The following is a 19,443-nucleotide window of genomic DNA, read 5'->3' on the forward strand; positions in this document are numbered from 1 at the left end:
CACTATTCCACCTTACACAAGTGCGGAAGGGAAGGTCCAGTTGGTTACAGTGGTTGAACAAAGTACCTGCTGCAGCCAGTGTCCTGGATCCAAGTGGTGCAGAGTTTGTGGAAAGCTGCAGAGGCAGGCGTGCCCATTAAATGCAAAATTAATCAGTTGACGGTTTAAAAAGCCGGTCATGGCAACAGTCGATTTGTTCTTCCCCGGCTTGCAAGGCAATGATCATTTTGGACCCCCAGGTTCTGTCCTCAATTGCCACATCATTAGGTCACTACATAGCAAACAGCATGTGTGTAGCAGTATGTGGTTATTGCTTCGGGTTTAAAGTGTTGGGTCTTAATGAAGCCTACTGGTTTACATCATTAGCCTCTTGCCATGCTCATGACGCAATTCAGACCCACCCGAACTTGCATTGTGGTAGTGCAATAACTTGCATCTATGCTTCAGTCCATCAGACCCTCACAATCCCCACACTTCAGCATGCCACTGTGATGCCTTGACAAGCTGATCGCCGCCTCCACTGCATGCTGGGAGTCCTCAGAGGTTGCTGCTCAGTTGGTCAATTGTTCAGTCCAGTAGAGGCATCCAGCTATCCAGTAGACTGAAGCAATTGATTGGTGCACAGAACCACTGACTAGTCAGAACAAACGCCAAAAGGGACTTCTGCAACCAAGATCGCTGACTTCAACCAACAAAACCAAGGTATGAGAAAGGGGACCCTACGATAGTCTGAGTGAAGAGTACACAGTTCGAGTAAACATACCTGTTCCAACCCCTACCTCCATAGTGTTTAACAGGCATAAGTTCTTTACCCTACCTCTCGCTTACCTGGCTGAGCTGTGGGTTTCTGATCAAGAGGGTTTGCTAATAATTTCCTGTAATTGTTTGCCAACAGGCCATATGCAAATGTCAGACTTTTAAAGACTGACTAGTCCGCTGAAAATAACTGACTTGGGACCTGTGACTGGTGCATGATGCTCCCTCTTTTCTAGCCAGGGAAGGACTTACGGTGTGGAACCTTAGATTGAGGTTTTGTATCCTGTTTAAGATAAAGGAGTTAGAAACACATTAGTTCCCAATGGTCATTTACCTGGTTCTTTGTATTCACTTGCTTTCTACAGTTTTCTTAAACTGTAGAAACTGTATTCTGAAAAGGGACGTGCTAGTGCTCTTAGAAGAGCACAAAGTGAGTGTGTATATAACAGAATTATTTCGTGTTTTACATAGCTGTGGGTTTTTCAATGCTAAGCCTTATCTAAGGCCTAAATAACGATTGCTAAACATTCTGCCTAGCTTGTTATTAAGAATGCTCTGTGTGTGATTAACTGAACCCTTCATCACTCCCACCGTTTAGGTACCAGTCTTACTCTTCAGTCACACTACCCAGATAAGAATTTGACTAGACAGCGTCTTTACTTGTTCACCAGAACAGGCTGGCATCTGCAAATCGGTCCACAGGGCAGATTCTAAAAATGCATCTTACCATCTACCTTGGCTTCACTTGTAAGAGTTGGCCTTGATTGCTTGACCACAGCAATCACTAAATAAGCCAAGGGAAATTTAAGGGTTGCCTTTTCGCCTATGCTTGGGAAACTGGCCCATAGGGCTGGTATATCCCTCCTGACAAATTCATGAGACCATTTAAGGGATGCAAGAACATATCTGAACAAAACTGTTAGAGACCATTTTATTTATTTAATTTTTTACATTTATAAAGCGCACAGCAGCTCTCCGGCATCTTGGCACTGTTACAAGAATACTCTTAGTTACATTACAAGAGGATTTAGTTACGTTACAGGAATACTCTTAGTTATAGTACAAGACTACTATCTTAGTTACATTACAAGATTACTTACAGTACAAGACTATTTCTTAGCTACCTTACAAGAAAGTTTTCTTAATTATATTAGATACAGTGTGAAGTGCTTAACTAACAGTATATAGTGGGAAAGCCGGCCCCTTCATCACATACAGTAACAATTCCAAGTGACAGAAGCCAGCGGTGGGAAAATGGATGGTGCCTACCCAAGGTAGCAGGGAGGCAGAGCACCCAGATGCAAGAGTGACAGAGGCATAGGATCACGGGTAGGCAGGGGGGGGGGGGGAGCAATGGAGGTTAGGGGGGGTGAGTGGGGACCACAGCCTCAATACATAGTGAGCACACCACACACCGCATCACAGATTACTATTAATGGGCACTGCGCTAAAGGTGGGGTGTGCTGCACAGAACAAGAGATCAGGGTATTTATAATGTACGTGTTAGGGACACAGAAGGTATTGTATGATGGAGGGTGCGGGTTAGGAGAGTCCAATAGCAATACTATATAAAATGGTAACGCTCTTACCACCAGATTTACTGGGGACCTTGACGGTCAGCAGTGTTCGTATTTTGTTCCACAAAGTGCCAGGTAAAGCACAAGGAGGTGTAGAGTAACAGGTCAGCCCCCCCCCCTCCCCCCGGCTCAGACAGGCTCGGGATAGGGCCTTAAGCTCATGGGCCTTGTGCGGGCAGCTTCCGCCTGCCGGCGGGGCTTATTGGCTAATAAGCCGGGTGATGTTTGTTGCTTAGCAACATGGTAAATAAAAGCAAAGCAGCGTGATGGCAGCCATTTTGCGGACAGCTGATGCCATGCGCCCCAGATGGCAAACATTGCATGCTCTGGAAAAATAGGTGTAGTACGTACTGCACAATCAGTGGCTTGCTGTCAAAGACAAACGGTTTCTTCAGTCTGCTGGAGATGGCATGATGTTTTGCCCTGGTAACCAGCACAAGGCCTTTGTCACCTGGAAGCCTGCTATCCTTCATTTCTTGCACTTCCCATTTCCCTGTAAGGACCAACAGAAAAGCATTAAAATGTGGCACCATGTTGATTGTCTAACCTTCTGCCTGCACAAATAAATAATTGCACACTTTAGCAAGAACACTCCAGAACCAGCAGCTCTTGCAAGTCAACAAGGAGGTTTCCTCCGTCCCAATATTTCTGCACAGACTTCAAAATATACAATACCACACATCACAATAGCAATTTTGACAGAAAACAAAAATTGAGAGTTTAGCAATTAGAGGCACAAGGCAATCCCGTAAACAATTTCAGACAGTTTAAAAAGGAGATCAACTATCTTGAGAACAGTGCTTTGCTCCATCAGTGGTGGAACACAAACCTAACTCCGACGCCTAAAAATGTGCTTCTAACCTGCGGATCACATCCACCTTTTGGTGGACTCTCCAGGCAGTTTGCCTGTATGTTCTGGGCAAAGACCACTACTCCCGCAGCTTCAGTCCCAAATGGCAAGCTGAGGCGATGTAGTGTAACCTCCCCCACGCCCCTAGATAAAGTAAAACACGACTTGTGTTGTCCATACATTCCAGCCTTCGACGGCCAGGAAAAACTAAACAATGCTCTGCAGCTCCCGACAGGTTGTGGACTTGTTTACCATCATTGCTCCCCAGCCCCGGGAGGTGAGTGTCTGGTAATCATCAGTCAGGGAGGAGTCCTCTAATTGCATCCCCTTCATCAAGATCAGTCACTTTAACAATGGAGATCTTAGTGAAGGAATCAATACTGCGGACTGGAGCTGGACCGACTGCTTGATCGGTCGGCCTTAAGTCAGTGTCCTCAGAATTAAAGAACGCAAGACACCACAAGCAATCTACTCACAACCACTCCCACAAGCATCTCTGAAACTACCAGGCTGTCGCAAAGAAATTGCACACTGATCAACACCATGTCCTCTGTACAACAGAGCACTGGCCCTTCGACGGTCATGGCCCTTCGACGGTCCTGTCGATGCCCATTAAGGTAAGCCTTGTGGAAGGGGGCGACTGACATAGCTGCGTTTACGGACAGGACAAGTTAAAAATTAAGATCCAGGAGAACCTAGAACAATGTGGCTGCCTTTTGAGGATTGAAGCCCTAAAAGCCAACCATCCAGTTAAGGGTAACCATTAATACTGTGTGCCTGAGGAAGTCTGCAAACGCCTACATCTTTTAATAAACTCTGGGCGGAGAGTTAAGACCAAAGGGAAGAACTTGGCATCCAAACTGCAGGTTCCCTATTGAAAACAGTGAACAATGATGGGGCTCCCAAATTGGCATATTCTTACAAATCTGGCACATACAGCCAGTTCCCGCTGACTGAGGGTAACCCAGACCTGCGCCAGTGTTATCTTGACTTTTTCCCAGTGGAAAAAAAGCATGACAGATTCAGAATGGCATGTGGCCCAGCCTGGTTCTTCGAACAGTGAAAGGTCTGGAAAATCCATGATCCTTTCTGAGAAGGTGGAAGGAACACGTTACGTAAATCGTAACTATTGTTCTCCAGCATGGGTCTGACATTAACATGCGCCTGGATATTCCCAGTCGGGCATCATCAGTAACAAAAAAAGTTCTTCACTTACAAACTGTAAATCTCCTCTAAACCAATCACTGAACGCTGGGTCATACTGCTACCAGCCAATGACTGCCCTCTCCCTAAGCCCCTCTGGCAGCCAACTTCAGATTTGGTAGCATGTTAAGTGGCAGTATGACCAAGAAGAGCCACAGAGGAGCAGGAGGAGGGGTTTGTATGTGAATCCATGGCTGACCTGCTGGAGCACAATAGTTACCTGTAAGTAGCTTGTTCCTTCTCCAGCATGGGTCTAGCATGGATTCACATGCTCCTGAATACAGAATACACAGCAGTACAACATTACACAACCAGGGGATGTGGCAAGGCTCAAAGGAAGCAAATAATCTTATCTCCGGAACAGGTTCCCCTTCAAGCGAACATGTTGCGTAGCACTGCTTGGCCGACCCTGGACCTCTGAAATCCCAGTCAATGCAGTAGAATCTTGTGAAGGTGTGCGTGGACCTCCACGTAGCAGCCCTGCAGACGTCCAGCAGGGGTACACCAGACAAGACGGGAACACCGTTGTTGCAGCAATTGCTCTGGTAGAATGGGCTCTCCGACAGCCAGGCAGCGGGCGGTTCGCCAACCGCTGGCAGTGTGTGATGCAGCCAGAGACCCACTTGCAGATGGAAACCTTGGACAAGGCCTTCCCATGATACACAGCACCGAAGTTAAGGAGGGGGTGGGGGGAGTGGGGGCGGTCTTCCGAAAAAATCATGCATGCCAAGTAGAACTTCAGAGCATGAGCCACAGCCAGCAAGTGCAAAGTCCTTTCAGCCAGCGACAAAGGTTTCAGAAATAACACCGGCAACACCAAAGGTTAGTGGAGGTGGAATTCCGACAGAACCTTTGGCATGAAGGAGGGGTGCGTCTGCAGCACCACTAGTGTCGGGAAAAGTCAGATACGGCTGTTTGCAGGATAGGGCCTGGATCTCACCCACCATCCTGGCAGAGGTGATGGACACAAGGAAAGCTGTTTTCTATGAGTAACTTGAGAGGGGCCCGATGCATAGGCTCTAACGGGGGCCCCAAATGAGCCTTGTCGGCACCACGTTCAGTTCCCACGCCGGGGCAGGAACCTTCACCGACGGAAAAGATCAAAATAGTCCTTGACGAGACTGTGGGACCAAAGAGAAGATCATCCTGACACCTGGCGTAGTGGGAGATAGCCGCCGGATGCACCTTGATAAAGGTGTGCGCCAGCCCCTTCTTGGCCAAGGACAAGTATGGAAGAATCTGAGGGGCCGTGACCCTCAGAGGGTTGATCATCTGCGACCGGCATCACATAGCGAAATTCTTACACTTGTGCCCATAGCACTTCAGAGTCGAAGTGCTACGGGCACTTGGCAAGGACCTCCCTGCAGTCCACCAGCAACTCTTATAATCCAAACTCTAGGACTGCAGAAGTCAAGCCCTCAAGTTCAGCGATCTCGGGTCGTGATGCAGGTTTGCACCTCTGTGGTGAGCAGATCCGCGACCACTGGCAGCTTGACCGGAGGAGACGCTGACAGGCTGAGAAGGTCCAGGTCTCTGAAACCCTGTGCCCCAGGTGAAGTTGGAGTGGACACGCCACCACTATTGCTTGACAGAAATCTTGTCTGCGAAGCTTCGGGACACTTATCCAGCGAGCATCCAGGAACTCCTGAAGAGGCTGGATCTGTAGCCTGCAGTCTCGGATAAGGTAGATGCACAAAGACATCATGGCGAGCAGCGACTTGGTCTGCACTGTGGCGGTCTTCAGTGACAGACTTTGTACCTTCCCCAGAATGTCCTCTACCCTCTCCCGAGGGCGATGCCAGGCAGGAGACTGTAGAGCCTGGCTCCCAAGAACAAAGCGTTCTGCGATGGAATCTAGCAGGACTTTGAATAATTCACAGAGAATCCAAGATCTGGCAGCAGCTGGATGGTCCTTTCCTTGAGTCAGACAGCCACTTGCCTGGAGTTGGCCCGGATGAGCCAATCATCGAGGTATGGGTACAGGTGTATCCCCTGTAGACGTAGATGGGCTGCCACTGGTGCCAGGCACTTTGTAAATACCCTGGGCACCGACTTCACGCTGAAGGTGAGGGTGTTGAATTTGTAGGGTCTTCCTTGCACCACAAAGCATAGCAACGCCAGATTCTTTCGGTGGATGGGGACGTGGAAGAACGCATCCTCCAGGATCCAGCGACGTCAAGAAGTCTCCTTCCTCCAGTTGGCTGAGCATGTGATGCAATGTTATCATCCTGAAATTTTGGGACGGAGTTATTTGTTGAGGCTCTGCAGGTCTAGAATGGGCCTCCAGCCCCCGGTCTTTCTTTACTAAGAAGTATCTGGAGTAGGCTCCTGAGCCCCAGAGTAGTCTTGGAACTAGCTCCCTCGCCCCCTTTTGTAGCATGGCCCATACCCGTTCCTTCTGTGCCACTGGAGGGATCCAGAGACATTTTTGCTGAAACTCCAGGGTACATCTGTGTTCGAGAGTGTCCAGCAGCCATCTGTCGGAGATAATCCTCCACTCGCCGATGAAACTCGACAGCCGGCCGCCCGCTGGGGTTCATGTGTGAGGGGGCCCCGATGTCCTGGCTGGTTCAGTCCTGCTTTGGTGCCTGCATCGCACCTTGGAGCGAAGACTGCTGGCCACCTCCACTGAAATCCTTGTAACCTGCCTCTGTAGGCCTCCTGGGTCGTGGACCGGGAGGGTTGATTGTACAACGAGGAACCGCCACCAAAACCCTTAGTCGATCTGCTGGACTTTCCGCCGAGGCATGAAAGGATGGGCGGTGCTGAAGAGTGCCCAGGGCACGAGCTCTGTGTCAATCTTTATGGCCTGCAAAGACTCAATGGTCTTTCCGAAGTCGTCGTCATATCCAGTCCTCGTCTGGACCTCCTTCCGGAAGTTGGCGGCCTTCAGCCAGCCTCGACGCTGGAGATACTGTCCCCCCCCACTCCCCCCATCTGTCAGAAATCTGCCTGCGATGTCCAGGGGCACTGTAAATGGCATGGTCCGACACTACCTCTCCTTCCTGAAGGAAAGATTGCCTCCATGAGTGTTAATGGGGCAGGAAATCCAGAATCAGGGCCCGTACCAGAATTCAGACGTACCTGGCCAGAATCGCCAGTGCATTGGCTGCATTGACTGGACGCTGCGTAGCCGATGATCCTTCTCCCCATGACGTCCAACTTCTTTCCCTTGCTGTCCAGAGGGAGGAGACTAGCGATTAGATGATCTCTTCCTCGCAGCTGCTGATACCAGAGTCCGGCGACAGTAGGCACCCAGGTGCGGACTCCAGCACCAGTTATTTTTTCCCTAGCCTATCCCGTGGGGTTGGGGCTGGGTTCTTCAGAGCCAGGCCTTTCTCGCAAATGTCATCCAGGAGGGATACCACCATGATGGTCCTTCCTTTTTGGTCACTTCGCTCTTCAGCTGGAAGAGTTCTGGCAACCATAGCATGAACCAACCCCCAGCCCCCCCGCCCCACCGTGACAATGTAGTCATCAGTCGTGTCCCTTCCTGTGTCCTGTTCACTCAAGGGTAGGGGCGGGGAAGGGTGTGAAGATTGATAGGAGGTGCTGGGTGGAGCTTCCGCTTCTTTGCCGGAGGGTGATCCAGGGCCACAGGGGATCTGGGCATCCTGTCCTGAATTTCCGACATCTTGTGCAGGGTCAAGTGTATGTCCAGCGATCTCTCTCAGGGCTGGTTCGGCAGGCTTTCGCAGCCTGCGTTTCAGTCATCGTTCCCCCACCTCCTCATGGATCGTGTAGATGGACTACTGTTAATCAGCGGACGAAACACCAGTTCCTTAAAGTAGGACGCGACCCAAGGACTCCTATTTACATCCCGAGGGTTCGGATTCGGGCTTAGCTCCGGCATCCCCTTTTACGGTGTCCTTTCCATGGCCCCGGTGGAGGCCTCCCACCTTGGGGGTAGGGGCACTCCGGGCGCAGCCAGGTCTACCTTGACCAGGTCAGCCTCTTCGGCCTTCGAGAGAGCGGCCGCTACCGTGGCGATCGTCGACGATTTTTCCTATCCCGCCTGGGACCTTTTTAGGCAGGTCGTCTTTTTCTTGCACCTTAGGCTTCTCCCACAGATTAGCTGGGTTGGCCGATTGCCTCTTTGAGGAGGAGCAGGATCGATGGCTTGAGATGGCAACAGATGGTGAGGTTGAATGCGCCCTGCCCATTGTGGGACCCACTTGCGCAGCGACCCCAATGGAGACTACTTGCAGTGTTTGGCCTTGTCTTGGGCCCCCACGGATGGGGTGCTCTCAAAGGACTTAGAAGCCCACTTCTCAGACTGGCTGGTCCTGGCTGAGGCATGCCCCTGCTTGGGGCACAGGGTAGAGGCCATGGGGCTGAGCAACGCCGCCAGTCTACTGGGACGATGTCTCATGGTTCTCTTGCTGAACCCAAGGCAGATCTCGCAATCTCCTTCTCGGTGGTCCAGGTCGAGAAAGTAGAGGCACTGAAGGGGTTCGTCCTCTACAAAAATGTTCTGCAGTCTAGCTGTAACAGAGCTTGAACAGGGAGCTTCCCTCCTTCTCTTTCGACATGGTTCAGCGTGCAGAGTAAGCCCGATGGCCTTCTGGAACCCTCAACGAACACTCGACGAACACTCGACGAACACTCGACGAACACTCGACGAACACTCGACGAACACTCGACGAACACTCGACGAACACTCGACGAACACTCGACGAACACTCGACGAACACTCGACGAACACTCGACGAACATTGCCCTTGAGGGGTGTGAAATCCCCACCCAATCCCCCCCACAAACGGATCCCTGCTTGTCGGCCGATGCAGAGAAAGAGCACACAGGCTAAGTTTGACAAAAAAAAAGAAATAGCTCACTGAGCAAAACTCAAGGACTCCCAACACTTTAACATGAAGTAAAAATCTGAAGCTAGCTGCCAGAGGGGCTTAGGGCGAGGGCAGTCATTAGCTGGGGGGCAGTATGACCCAGAGTATAGTGATTGGTACCAGAGGAGACATGCAGTTTGTAAGTCAAAGTGAAACTTTCTTTTACTGAGGATTACAGGGAATACTCATGAGCATGTGAATCCATGCCAGACCCCATGCTGGAGAACCATTTATTCCCTGGATGTCCAGCAACTTCAGCACCTTGGAAGCTAAAGTGAAGGTCCTCTGATGCAGCAGCGGATGCCAGGAGGAAGTGGGAGTCAAAAACACAACCGGGTTTCTGACATGACCCAAGGGCCCAACAGAATCCTCCAGATTGAAGGATATCCAGTTACGCTCCCATCCCAAATGACCCGAGATGAATCAGGAAAAATATCCCATTATTGCTTTTGCTTGGCCTATGAGCATGAAGGGTGGAAGCCCCTTGAATAAACCTCAGGGGTTTGTCCTTTGCAGCTTCCTTCTATGCTCGAATGAGGCACCATCAGCTTGTCTTGACAGTCTAGTGAAATCCCTTTAAACTCCCGAAGGAGCACAATCATTTATCAGGGGTTTCTCTGAGAAGAAAAGAGGCTTTCTGGGCCAGTTTGGCCAAGACTGCTGGAGACCTAGCAGTCTGGGTGCTTATCCATTTGAGGCAATCCACAGCCATAGAGAGGTGAAAGAAAGACTGCATCAAACTGTAGGTCCAGGATATTATCCTGCAAGTTGGAATTGAACTTCCCCGCCTTGATGTAGGCCAGATGTCTGATATCATGTGCCAATGTACCTGATCAACTGCAGTTTGTCAAGTGTCCTGAGCAACCTGCTTTACCTCTGCCAGACCAGAAATTAAGGGATCGGGGTTGTCTGCTGGGAAGAGATTCTCAAAGCTAGTCAGCTCCTTATAAAGTTTCTGGTCGGCCTCCACAAGGAGAGCATCAAGGAAAAGTTACTGCTTATAATGACTTCTGTGCTCCTACTCCAGGGCCCCGTTTCTCCTTACTTTTGGACATTGTCATATGGGATGCGAGCGTTTTTTTGTAGCACCACAAAAACATGTGTTTTGTTACTTTTTACAACGGCCGGCGCATGTGCCGCCTTAGCTCGCCTTCCCATGCCGTTAAAGTAAAATTTAGAGGGGGGTGGGTGATCATGAGCGGGAGCATACAGGAAAGTAAACGCTGTACTAGGACCAGTTGCTACAATTAGTAGCTTTACCCAACTCCTAGATTCCATCCCTTTGGCTCCATACTTTGCAAGATTAACAAGCACTCCAACATGAGGGTGGATAGTGCTACCTCCAATCTTAGCTGAAAAGGTTTTTGGAGACAGTTTGCCCAAACCAAGTGTCTGCCCTAGTGCTTATATCCAGACAATAGTGTCTGTAAAACAAAAAACAGGGGGAAGCTCAGGTTGTTGCGCTGGCAATTCCAGGGGTTAAGTTTTTGGAAGGAGACAAATCTGCTTCAGCCCTCACCAAGTGGGGATGAAGCCCTTTCAGAGAAGGTAAGCTTTGGGTCGATTAGCTTGATTATGCACAGGATGACCAAACCTAGAGATAGTGACTTTGGACACTTATTGGCACTCCCAAAGAACTCAATCTAGTGGGGGGATCTTGAATTCTTTCGTCCTGTCCAAGTAGAGTTTCAAGGGTCTCCCTCTGGTCTAAACGGTGTATAACCTTCTACTGCACCTAGAAAAGTTTTAGGACGAAAACTGGTAACAATATTTCCTGGTTTAACCATTGGGACCAATGATTGTCCCGTGACCAAGTAAACTAAAACCAACCCCGAAGTTTATCATAATCTTGACAGTTAGACCAGGAACCCTCCTACAAAGACTTGAAAAGCTCTCTGAATATGCTTAAATATCTTCTACTGTATATATTGATCTGCAATAAGATACAAAGTATATAAAATATACTGTTGGTGTGGAAAATCATGTATTCAAAGTATTAACAAGTAGCGCTCTATTCTTGCCCACTCTGCTTTCCCAACCAAGTGCTTGGCCTGGACTGCTTGACCAGGGATGACAGATGAACCATGAAAGTTAAGGCACTTGTGTCTTGCCTCCAACAGTGGCCCACTTTGACCTACTGTGCAAGCAGGTCAATATAGACTAGACAAAACTGCAAAATGCAACAAAGCAATTCTACAGCAGAAGGCCCCGGCAGGCTTTTTGATTCCTATAACCTAGTCCCCATCCGTTTAAAGTATTCAGACAGGAACAGAAACACCACCTTGTATACCATCTGGGCAACTCAATACCCCTTTGAAGCCTCACTAGCTTACAGCTTCCTACTTAAATCTTCGCAAGAAAAATCACTTTGAGTGGTACAGAAACGGCTAGACTATTCATTGATCATTAAGAATCCTCCAGTCACTTTAACCACGTTTGCAAAATATGACAATTTAGAAGCCTCATTTGGGATTCTCTCATGATCTAACAGAAGTAAATCACATCAGTACAGGAGGTTTGCTTCCTTTCACTGCTTTTAGCAGTTCTTGGGTCGCAGTGAAATGGACTCTCATGGCCAGCACCACACATTTCTACAGGTCAGGGATGACTTTGCTAGGGCAGTTTCTAAATGAACATGCAGTAGAAATAGTATATTCTCACCATCATATTTTGCAATGTCTTCATCAATGTCTTCTTTCTTTGCTCTTGACAGAATCCATCTACATACAATTGTACAGGAATACAGGAAATGAGCGCCAGCATTTAAGAATTATATATATGAACAGGCAAAATACAAAAAAAAATTTTTTTAAAAAAACTCAATGGCCAGTTCCCATGACTTCCCTGTGAACCTCCAGCATAAAATTATGACCCATGTTAATCCAGAAAGTGAAAGCAAAAGATGTAGCTTTTGAGAACTCAGTAAATGGCAGTCAATGCTCCCAAGCCCCTCAACTCTCTACTTTACCAACATTGAACACCTGAGGCAATAAAAATCTGTATTTTATATATACAGACCTTTTACTGCATACACTCTTGGCTGTCTTTCATGGTGAGGAATGCATTCCAAAACGCAAGTTAAAATGCCAATTTAATTTTTTTCATTAAAGTTATTCATGAGAAATCATACCCCTCCAGCGTTCCTTTGTCAAAGGACTCGGCGAAGTGGACATCTCCTGTTGGGACTGGTGCCTTGTAGTTGACCTTATGGGTTAACAAAAATATATATAAATATAAAAAGCCATACGTCAAAATTGAACCATATTTAATTTAACTTCATGTGCTAGACAGGTGAAATGGCAGTCAACAGCTTTGGGGATTCAGGAGCACCAGAGGTGTGTTGATGCAGCATGTCTGCTTAGGTAGTTTGAAAGATTTCTCCAATAAAACCTTTTGCGCAACAAACATGGAAAAACCCAACCCATGTAGAGTCTCAAAGATATGGCATGCCCATGTGCCTAAAGCAAATACATTTGAATTAAATGTACGTCAATTTAACGAAAAACAGATCACAATATTTAAGGATGCATTCAAAGTTGAAATAAATCAACTGCTGCAGAATTATCTAAAAATGACAAGTATGGAGTGTCAGGGTATTGGTTTTATGGCAGTAGGATATCCTTTTTGCCAAATGACAGTATATCATGGGTATCGTGGTATAGCAGGTGGAATTAACTAATGACACTGGCACTCCTTGCCTCTATCTGCTCTACTACTACATTTTCTTTTTTCCGCACATCCCTCAAATCTCTCCTCCATTCCCTGCCATGACACCCCCCCTCCTACCTCTTTCCCCTTTAACCTCTCCCCCCACTTCCCCCCTCCCTATCCTCTCCCCCTCCTCCTACATTCCCTCCCTCCCTCCCTCCTCCTTGCCCTCCCCCTCCTTTCTCCTTCCCCCTCTTTGCTCTACATACTGTTTTTGGTGACGGGTTTGTAATTTGCGTCTGTTACAGTTTTTGATGTTAAATGTACCCTGTTCTAACTACAGCGCTTTGGTATAAAGCGCTAAACAAGACTAATAAATGCAACTAATCTTATCAAATATTTTCTTAAAAAGGTCCTAAATTGTCAGCACTTTGAAACTTTCCTCTGCACATTTTAGCTGATCCTCCAGGAATCTAAGGCGGCTACAGATTGTCTTTCATGGTGCTTACTCGTTGATCGCCTTGAATGAAAGGGACTAGTGGACGTGTTTAAATTCACATTTTGAACAATGAGCTTGCTGCTCAGTCACAGGTCATCGCTTTGAAAATCGGCCTCGATCTGCATTATTTTAGAACCACATGGCATGGGCATGATGCTGCGATCAGTCAAAAGTTTTTTCTTATAACGCTAAAAGTCACTCGTGTGAGGTCTGAAAGCCCATGTCATTTTGTTTTTGTCAAAATGTCATAGCCAACACACTCACTAAAAGGTAGCATATTGATGAAATCACTATAGCTTGTTTAACATCTGCCTGGTGTATTATAAAGGTCTGATGTTGGAGTCACCACTGACCATGTAATCCTAACAGGACAGTGGGCGCTGTTAATTTCTTTCTTGAAAGAGAGGTTTAACTTCTTAAAGATAGTGGCACAAAAACATTTAGAAAATGACAAAGTTAAAATACATATCGGCACAAATATGGCCTAGACCATCACCTAACCACAGCCCCATCATTACCATTTTCCCAAGGTCTGAGCGCATTAGGACCCTCGTCATGCGAGTTGAGACGGAAGCATGCTTTCATGGGTGGTGTCACAAATCGAGAATAGACCTGAGCAATCTCACCTCCATTGCTCTGGATACTTCAAATTGAATGTAGAATCTGTCCTGCCTGAATCCAGTGCCATACACAGAAGGCAGGGGAAGAATCAAGCGAAGCAAGAACTCTAATTCCAATGTACAAATCTACATGGAGGACAGTGCAGAGGGGGAGGGAGTTTATATACTAGCATAAAGCACTGATGGGCCCAGTGTTCAGTCTACAGAACTAACGTTTTTTTTGCGGCCATGCATCAGAAGGGAATCTAGTTAATTCCCCTTTGAATTCTGGGATGTGTAGCCCCCCCCCCCGCTTCCCCCCACATCTTTCAAATTGGTGGGAAAACTACAGATCAGATGATCTTTAACCCAACTCTACTGATCACAGAGAAAGAGCGGTCACAGCATCAAAGCTGCGTTTACTAATGTGTCCTCACTTTCCCAATGCGCTTGTCTGCCAAACAATGCCCCATTGGCAGACGCCACATCCCACAGTGCAAGATCCAGACTGCGCATCACTTGCTTACTGCACCCTTTCCAAATCAGATTCAAAAGCTCACTTCATAGCCGCAGGCCCTAAAACGGTATACTGGTATAAACCATGTGACCGTTATTATAGTTCAATTAAGTTGTTCACGGTATCTATACCGGTATGCTGTTACATCCCTAATGCCAAGTTAGAACATTTAATTACAAATTCACAATTGAAGTGTATGGGAGCTGCGTATGTTTTCAGGTTAGAAAAAAAAGATTTGCCAACACCCAAACATTTGGCCAAGAGGGAAGTGCGAATTCAAACTGCAGTCTTCTGGCATACAACTCAACCATCTCCTTTCCCCAATTCCTAGCAGAGAGCATGCTTTACCCTCGAAGATCTTGCTTAAGTAGTACATTAAAAAATAGTATCTAAAAAATTGCATAATATTTAATTTGGGTAAGGGTTAAAGGAACCAGCTTCAAAATTGGCACTGCAAAATGCTCAAATGGCACTTACTCAGGACATTCAGCAGTATTAACATGGACTACAGCCAAGAGGGAGTTGCGCTTACAAGCCTCTCACAGCACTCCAGAGAAATCTAATCCCAGAAACGGAGTTGCCCCTCCTCTAAGATACAACACTTCTTGCTAATGAATGACTAGTTTACTCAAAAATGTAAACAGCGTTTAATGCTTAACATCCACCACGTAATGATCCTCTGCACTGTTTGCGCTTGCAGACCATGATTTTCTAAACAGACATTTTAGTAGAAAGGAGATGCGAGAACAGACTAGGTAAGTGATGCAACTTCATTGAGCTACATTGCTATTTAGGTTCACAAATACCTATGAACAGATCATGGTGATTTAAAAGCCTCACCTTTACCAATTTCCATCCTGGTACTCAACCTTACCCTCGGTTCGTTTAAGAAAGTGCATTTCAAACATGTACAGCCTTGTAAAGCAAATTACATATTTTAAACTGTTGGACTAGACAGGCTAGGTGACTGAGCCAGTAGAACCTTTCAGGTATGCAACTGCCATACAGTAAGCCACTTCTAAGCACTTATTGAATTGTGATACACAAAAAAATAATTCTAGGTTTAGAAATGGGGATAAAAATCTAATCAAGGTGGATCACATCTGAAAAGGAATCAAACCTTAGGTGCTGGAGGAGGCAAAACATCAGGCTGCAAGTCTTCTGGCTCATCTGAGACATAGTCCAAATCATCCTCAACACCCATCAAATCATCACCATTCTCATCGTGGTGGTGATCGTCATGTTCGTGGTGATGGTCATGATCATGGTGGTGATCGTGATCACCATGGGCCTGGACTATAATGGTTCCAAGTACAAGCAGGATCATGAACTGCAGCCACTTTGATGACATGGTCTGAAGAAAGAAAAAAAAAAAGAGATTAAAGTGGGGAATTAGACATGCGGTTACATGGCAAAAGAATAATACTTCTGTTAAGCCAATAATGCAGAGTAGCAAGGTTCTGGAACTTGGACAATTTTGATGCTAAACTGTTGGATGAGCGGGGCATTCACATGACAGATTAGCTGGTCAGATTTTTCAGCACACTTAAAGTGCTTTGGTTAACCAAACATGAAGCATGGATAGCAGAGATTTATTTAAATGATAGTTGCAGAGGTATGAAGCGCAAGTGGAAAACGTTTGCCCAATCAAAATAAGGGAGGCATATGTTGGGGATAGCATGACGGAAGCAGATGACCAAGGCACCCTGTAAAATGGAAGGCCATTTAGGATTCTGCCAACCTGCTGTTCAGGGTATGAGGTCCCCTTGCTAAACCAAGGCAACAGAATATTTCAGCTTTCACTGGCTGAAACTATAGTTTGGGTCAAGCAACACAAAATTCTCAGGAGGTAACACAGTAGACTTGAATAAAGAACTATATACCTTGAAGAAAACAATGTTCACACAAAACTTGGGACAATCTCCTTTATATCTTGTTAAAGGTAAGTACAAATGGATTCAAGTACAGGAAAGCATGCCAGAGTGAAGAACATCAAACTCCAACATGATCATGTTTCACAGTACATATCCAGGGGTACCATAGGAGGTATGGCGTTCTTTCATCGCTTTCTCTTTACAAGCTGTGTCATTGTACACGTGAAATGCATCGGTTTCCCCCTTCATCGCAAGCACATTTCAGCATACTTCTTCACAGTATGACCCACTCTTGCAGTGATCGTTTACGGTGTCTATTTTATAGTTCAGTGTGAACTTAGTCTTGCAGACATTTTAAACATTCAAGTGCCCTCACCGTTCGAAAAGCCGGCCTGCTTGTGTGAGATGGGTTTTCGCATCACAGCGGTGAGAAAAGGCAGGCTATCGCAACAAAGTGGCAGACTGTCACGACAGGAGCTTGAAGGACACCACAGAGGGGGGGAGGTCTTGAGGAATGGTGGAATGTTGCATGCCCCCAAAACCTGTGACATTCAGAGAAGTGTACAGTGTATCATATTTTTATTACCAACTTTTTGGGTGTTAGGGTGGTGAGTGGGTTGTGGGGAGGTGGGAGGGTACTAAGGGTAGCATGGGGGACCCCCCCCCCCAATCAAAGATTCAACATGCACATTTAAAATAATAAAATAAAAGTGTGATATGCCTAAAACTATCATTTGTGACAAATGGATCACCGCTCTCCTACGGAACATGTCTGTTTACATTGCGAATTCAACTGCTGCCCTTAAGTGACAGTGCTTGACGCTTTCTTTTATGTTCAGAAATAAAACTGCATCGCAGAAAGGCCTTTCAACATAGTCTCCACATAGAAACATTTTGATACAAAGGACCTCAGTGAATTAACATAGAACCCCATAGGATTAGGATCAACGACGACAGTTTTATGGCAATCAATGGACGAAATTAAAATTTCCAATTAGCGGAACGGAATAGTGGCCCAGAAGTTGCTCAGTGCCTTCTGCTACAGATTGGACCCAAGGTTAAAGCTAGGACTTTACGTTTAGAAAAGCACCCAGGTGTTATTGAAGATGTTTTGAGTTTAGAAAAATGACTTTGGCTAGTGTTAGCAAACGGCAACCACTTAACACCACGGTACTTGGACGGTGAAAGGTAAAGCGTAGCAGTTCTAACGGCAGCTAAGTAGATCTTAAACCACAAAGGACTGCTGCAGTCAGTTGGGATGTTGTGTTGGAGACCAGCAACTGGGTTGCATACTTCAACTGCTGGTGAGGTACACTGTTCTGTAGAGGCAGCTTAAAAATGAGATGGACTCCAGAGTCAAATTACTTTTGGGTCTCCATTGTAGTTTGTTCTTAATCTTTGGCAAAAGACCTCTGGCGTGGTAGATTGCTGCTGCCGCCTCGGTGTCGGGACCATGTAGGGACGTGCCAGCAAGGTATCCAAACTTTCTGCATACACAGCAGTGTCACATCAGTGGACGCAAACAGCTGTTTCACAGTTCTCTAAATTGTTAGAAGTCTAGTGTGGACAGAGCATCTGCATAAGAACGGTGCTTGAAAGAGTGCAGAGATTAGCAGAGCTTATATCGAGATTACCCTTCGGACAGATAGATCTTCTGTGCTTCAGGACACTTCCATAGGTTTGACATAGGGAAGAATTGGGACTCTGGGTAACCTGGCTGTCAGTTGCATTCATTCAAACCTTTGGGGGTGGCTACACCTAACCACTAAGGGGCAGTCACATTCAACTTTTTCAGGCTTAATGTAGTTGTGCAACCAGACCAAAAAAAATATGTATTTTTTCTTCTCTAGTGGAAGCTGCGGAGTATTACAGTTTGTTTTTCGAAACTCGAAAATGGGCGTCTAACCAGGGCGTGTCAGTAATACTATCCCTAGTGTGACGTCCACTGTACCCATGATCCCTCACGCATGTAGGACCCTCAGATTGTATTTTTTCTGACATGCGGTAGCATGAGGAGTGGCGCAAGTACATATTATTCAAGCAGTTACATAGGAAGATACTACAAGCATCCATGCACCTGCTCTCAGAGGGGAGGAAGGGCGGGTCGCATGTGAATTTAAGCAGATACAAGCATCAGAAATAAGATTACGGTGAGTAATGTATCCCTTCTGAGGCTTGTGGAATCTGCTTAGATCACATGCTGTGCATAGATTAGCGAGCAGTGTTAGGAGGTGGGATGTGAGAAGGGTCCTGAGCAAACAGATGTCTTAGAACCTTTTTTATCCACTTGAGTATCTGTCTTGGAATGAGTGTCAATGCAGTAGTGCTGGTTAAACGTGTGAATAGAGCTCCAAGTAGCTGCTTTGCAAATGGTGTCCAGGGGTACATTTGCAATGAAAGCCAGAGTGGCCCCAATGCCTCTTGTAGAGTGGGCTCTAGGCGTAAAAGGCAGAGTCTTTTCAGAAAGCGAGTAACATAGTTGGATACAATTGACTATCCATTTGCAGATAGCACCTTTAGAGACGCAATCTCCTTCTCTGCCTGTAGCTATGGAGACAAACAGTTGGTCCGTTTTTCTTAACGGTCTGGTCTTGTCTACATAGTAGAGGACCGCTCTCCGCACATCTAGAGTGTGTAGTTTCACCTCAGCAGAGCTCTTGGGTTCTTGGAAGAAGGCCGGAAGCTCGATGGACTGGTTAACGTGGAATTGTGGAATTTTGAAATAAACTTAGGTGAGAACCTAGGGTGTGTTCGTAGAACCAGTTTATCCTTATGAACAGTAAAGAAAGGATCCTGCACTGACAGAGCCTGATTTTCACTGACCCTTCTTATGGATGTAATGGCTAAGAAGGCAGTTTTATAGGTCAGGTGTTTGAGACTGGCTTTATGCATGGGTTCAAATGGTGGGCCCATGAGCTTAGCAAGCACCACATTAAGGCCCCAACCAGGTGGTGGGTTTGAAATTGGAGGGTGGAGTCTCTTCACCCCTTCCATGAAGGCTTTAACCACTGGTACTTTCCACCACAAAACCTTGTTGTGGTAAGTGGTGTAGGCTGACAGCGCAGCCAGATGTACC

General features: G+C 46.6%; 1 protein-coding gene across 3 annotated transcripts in view; it reads right to left on the minus strand.

Moving 5' to 3' along the window:
* Nucleotides 1–19,443, minus strand: part of CANX (calnexin) — a 745,024-nt gene that overhangs the window by 350,492 nt on the left and 375,089 nt on the right. For all 3 annotated transcript variants that reach the window (XM_069654105.1, XM_069654104.1, XM_069654106.1), the window contains exons 2-5: nt 15,614–15,847; nt 12,361–12,434; nt 11,892–11,950; nt 2,685–2,826 (exon numbers count right to left, since the gene is read on the minus strand). In XM_069654105.1, the coding sequence (XP_069510206.1) occupies nt 2,685–2,826; nt 11,892–11,950; nt 12,361–12,434; nt 15,614–15,847 (509 nt within the window). The remainder of the gene's footprint in view (nt 1–2,684; nt 2,827–11,891; nt 11,951–12,360; nt 12,435–15,613; nt 15,848–19,443) is intronic.

This window comes from Ambystoma mexicanum, chromosome 3q (assembly GCF_040938575.1).
Source record: "Ambystoma mexicanum isolate Mex_15411 chromosome 3q, UKY_AmexF1_1, whole genome shotgun sequence".
Classification (NCBI taxonomy): Eukaryota; Metazoa; Chordata; class Amphibia; order Caudata; family Ambystomatidae; genus Ambystoma; species Ambystoma mexicanum.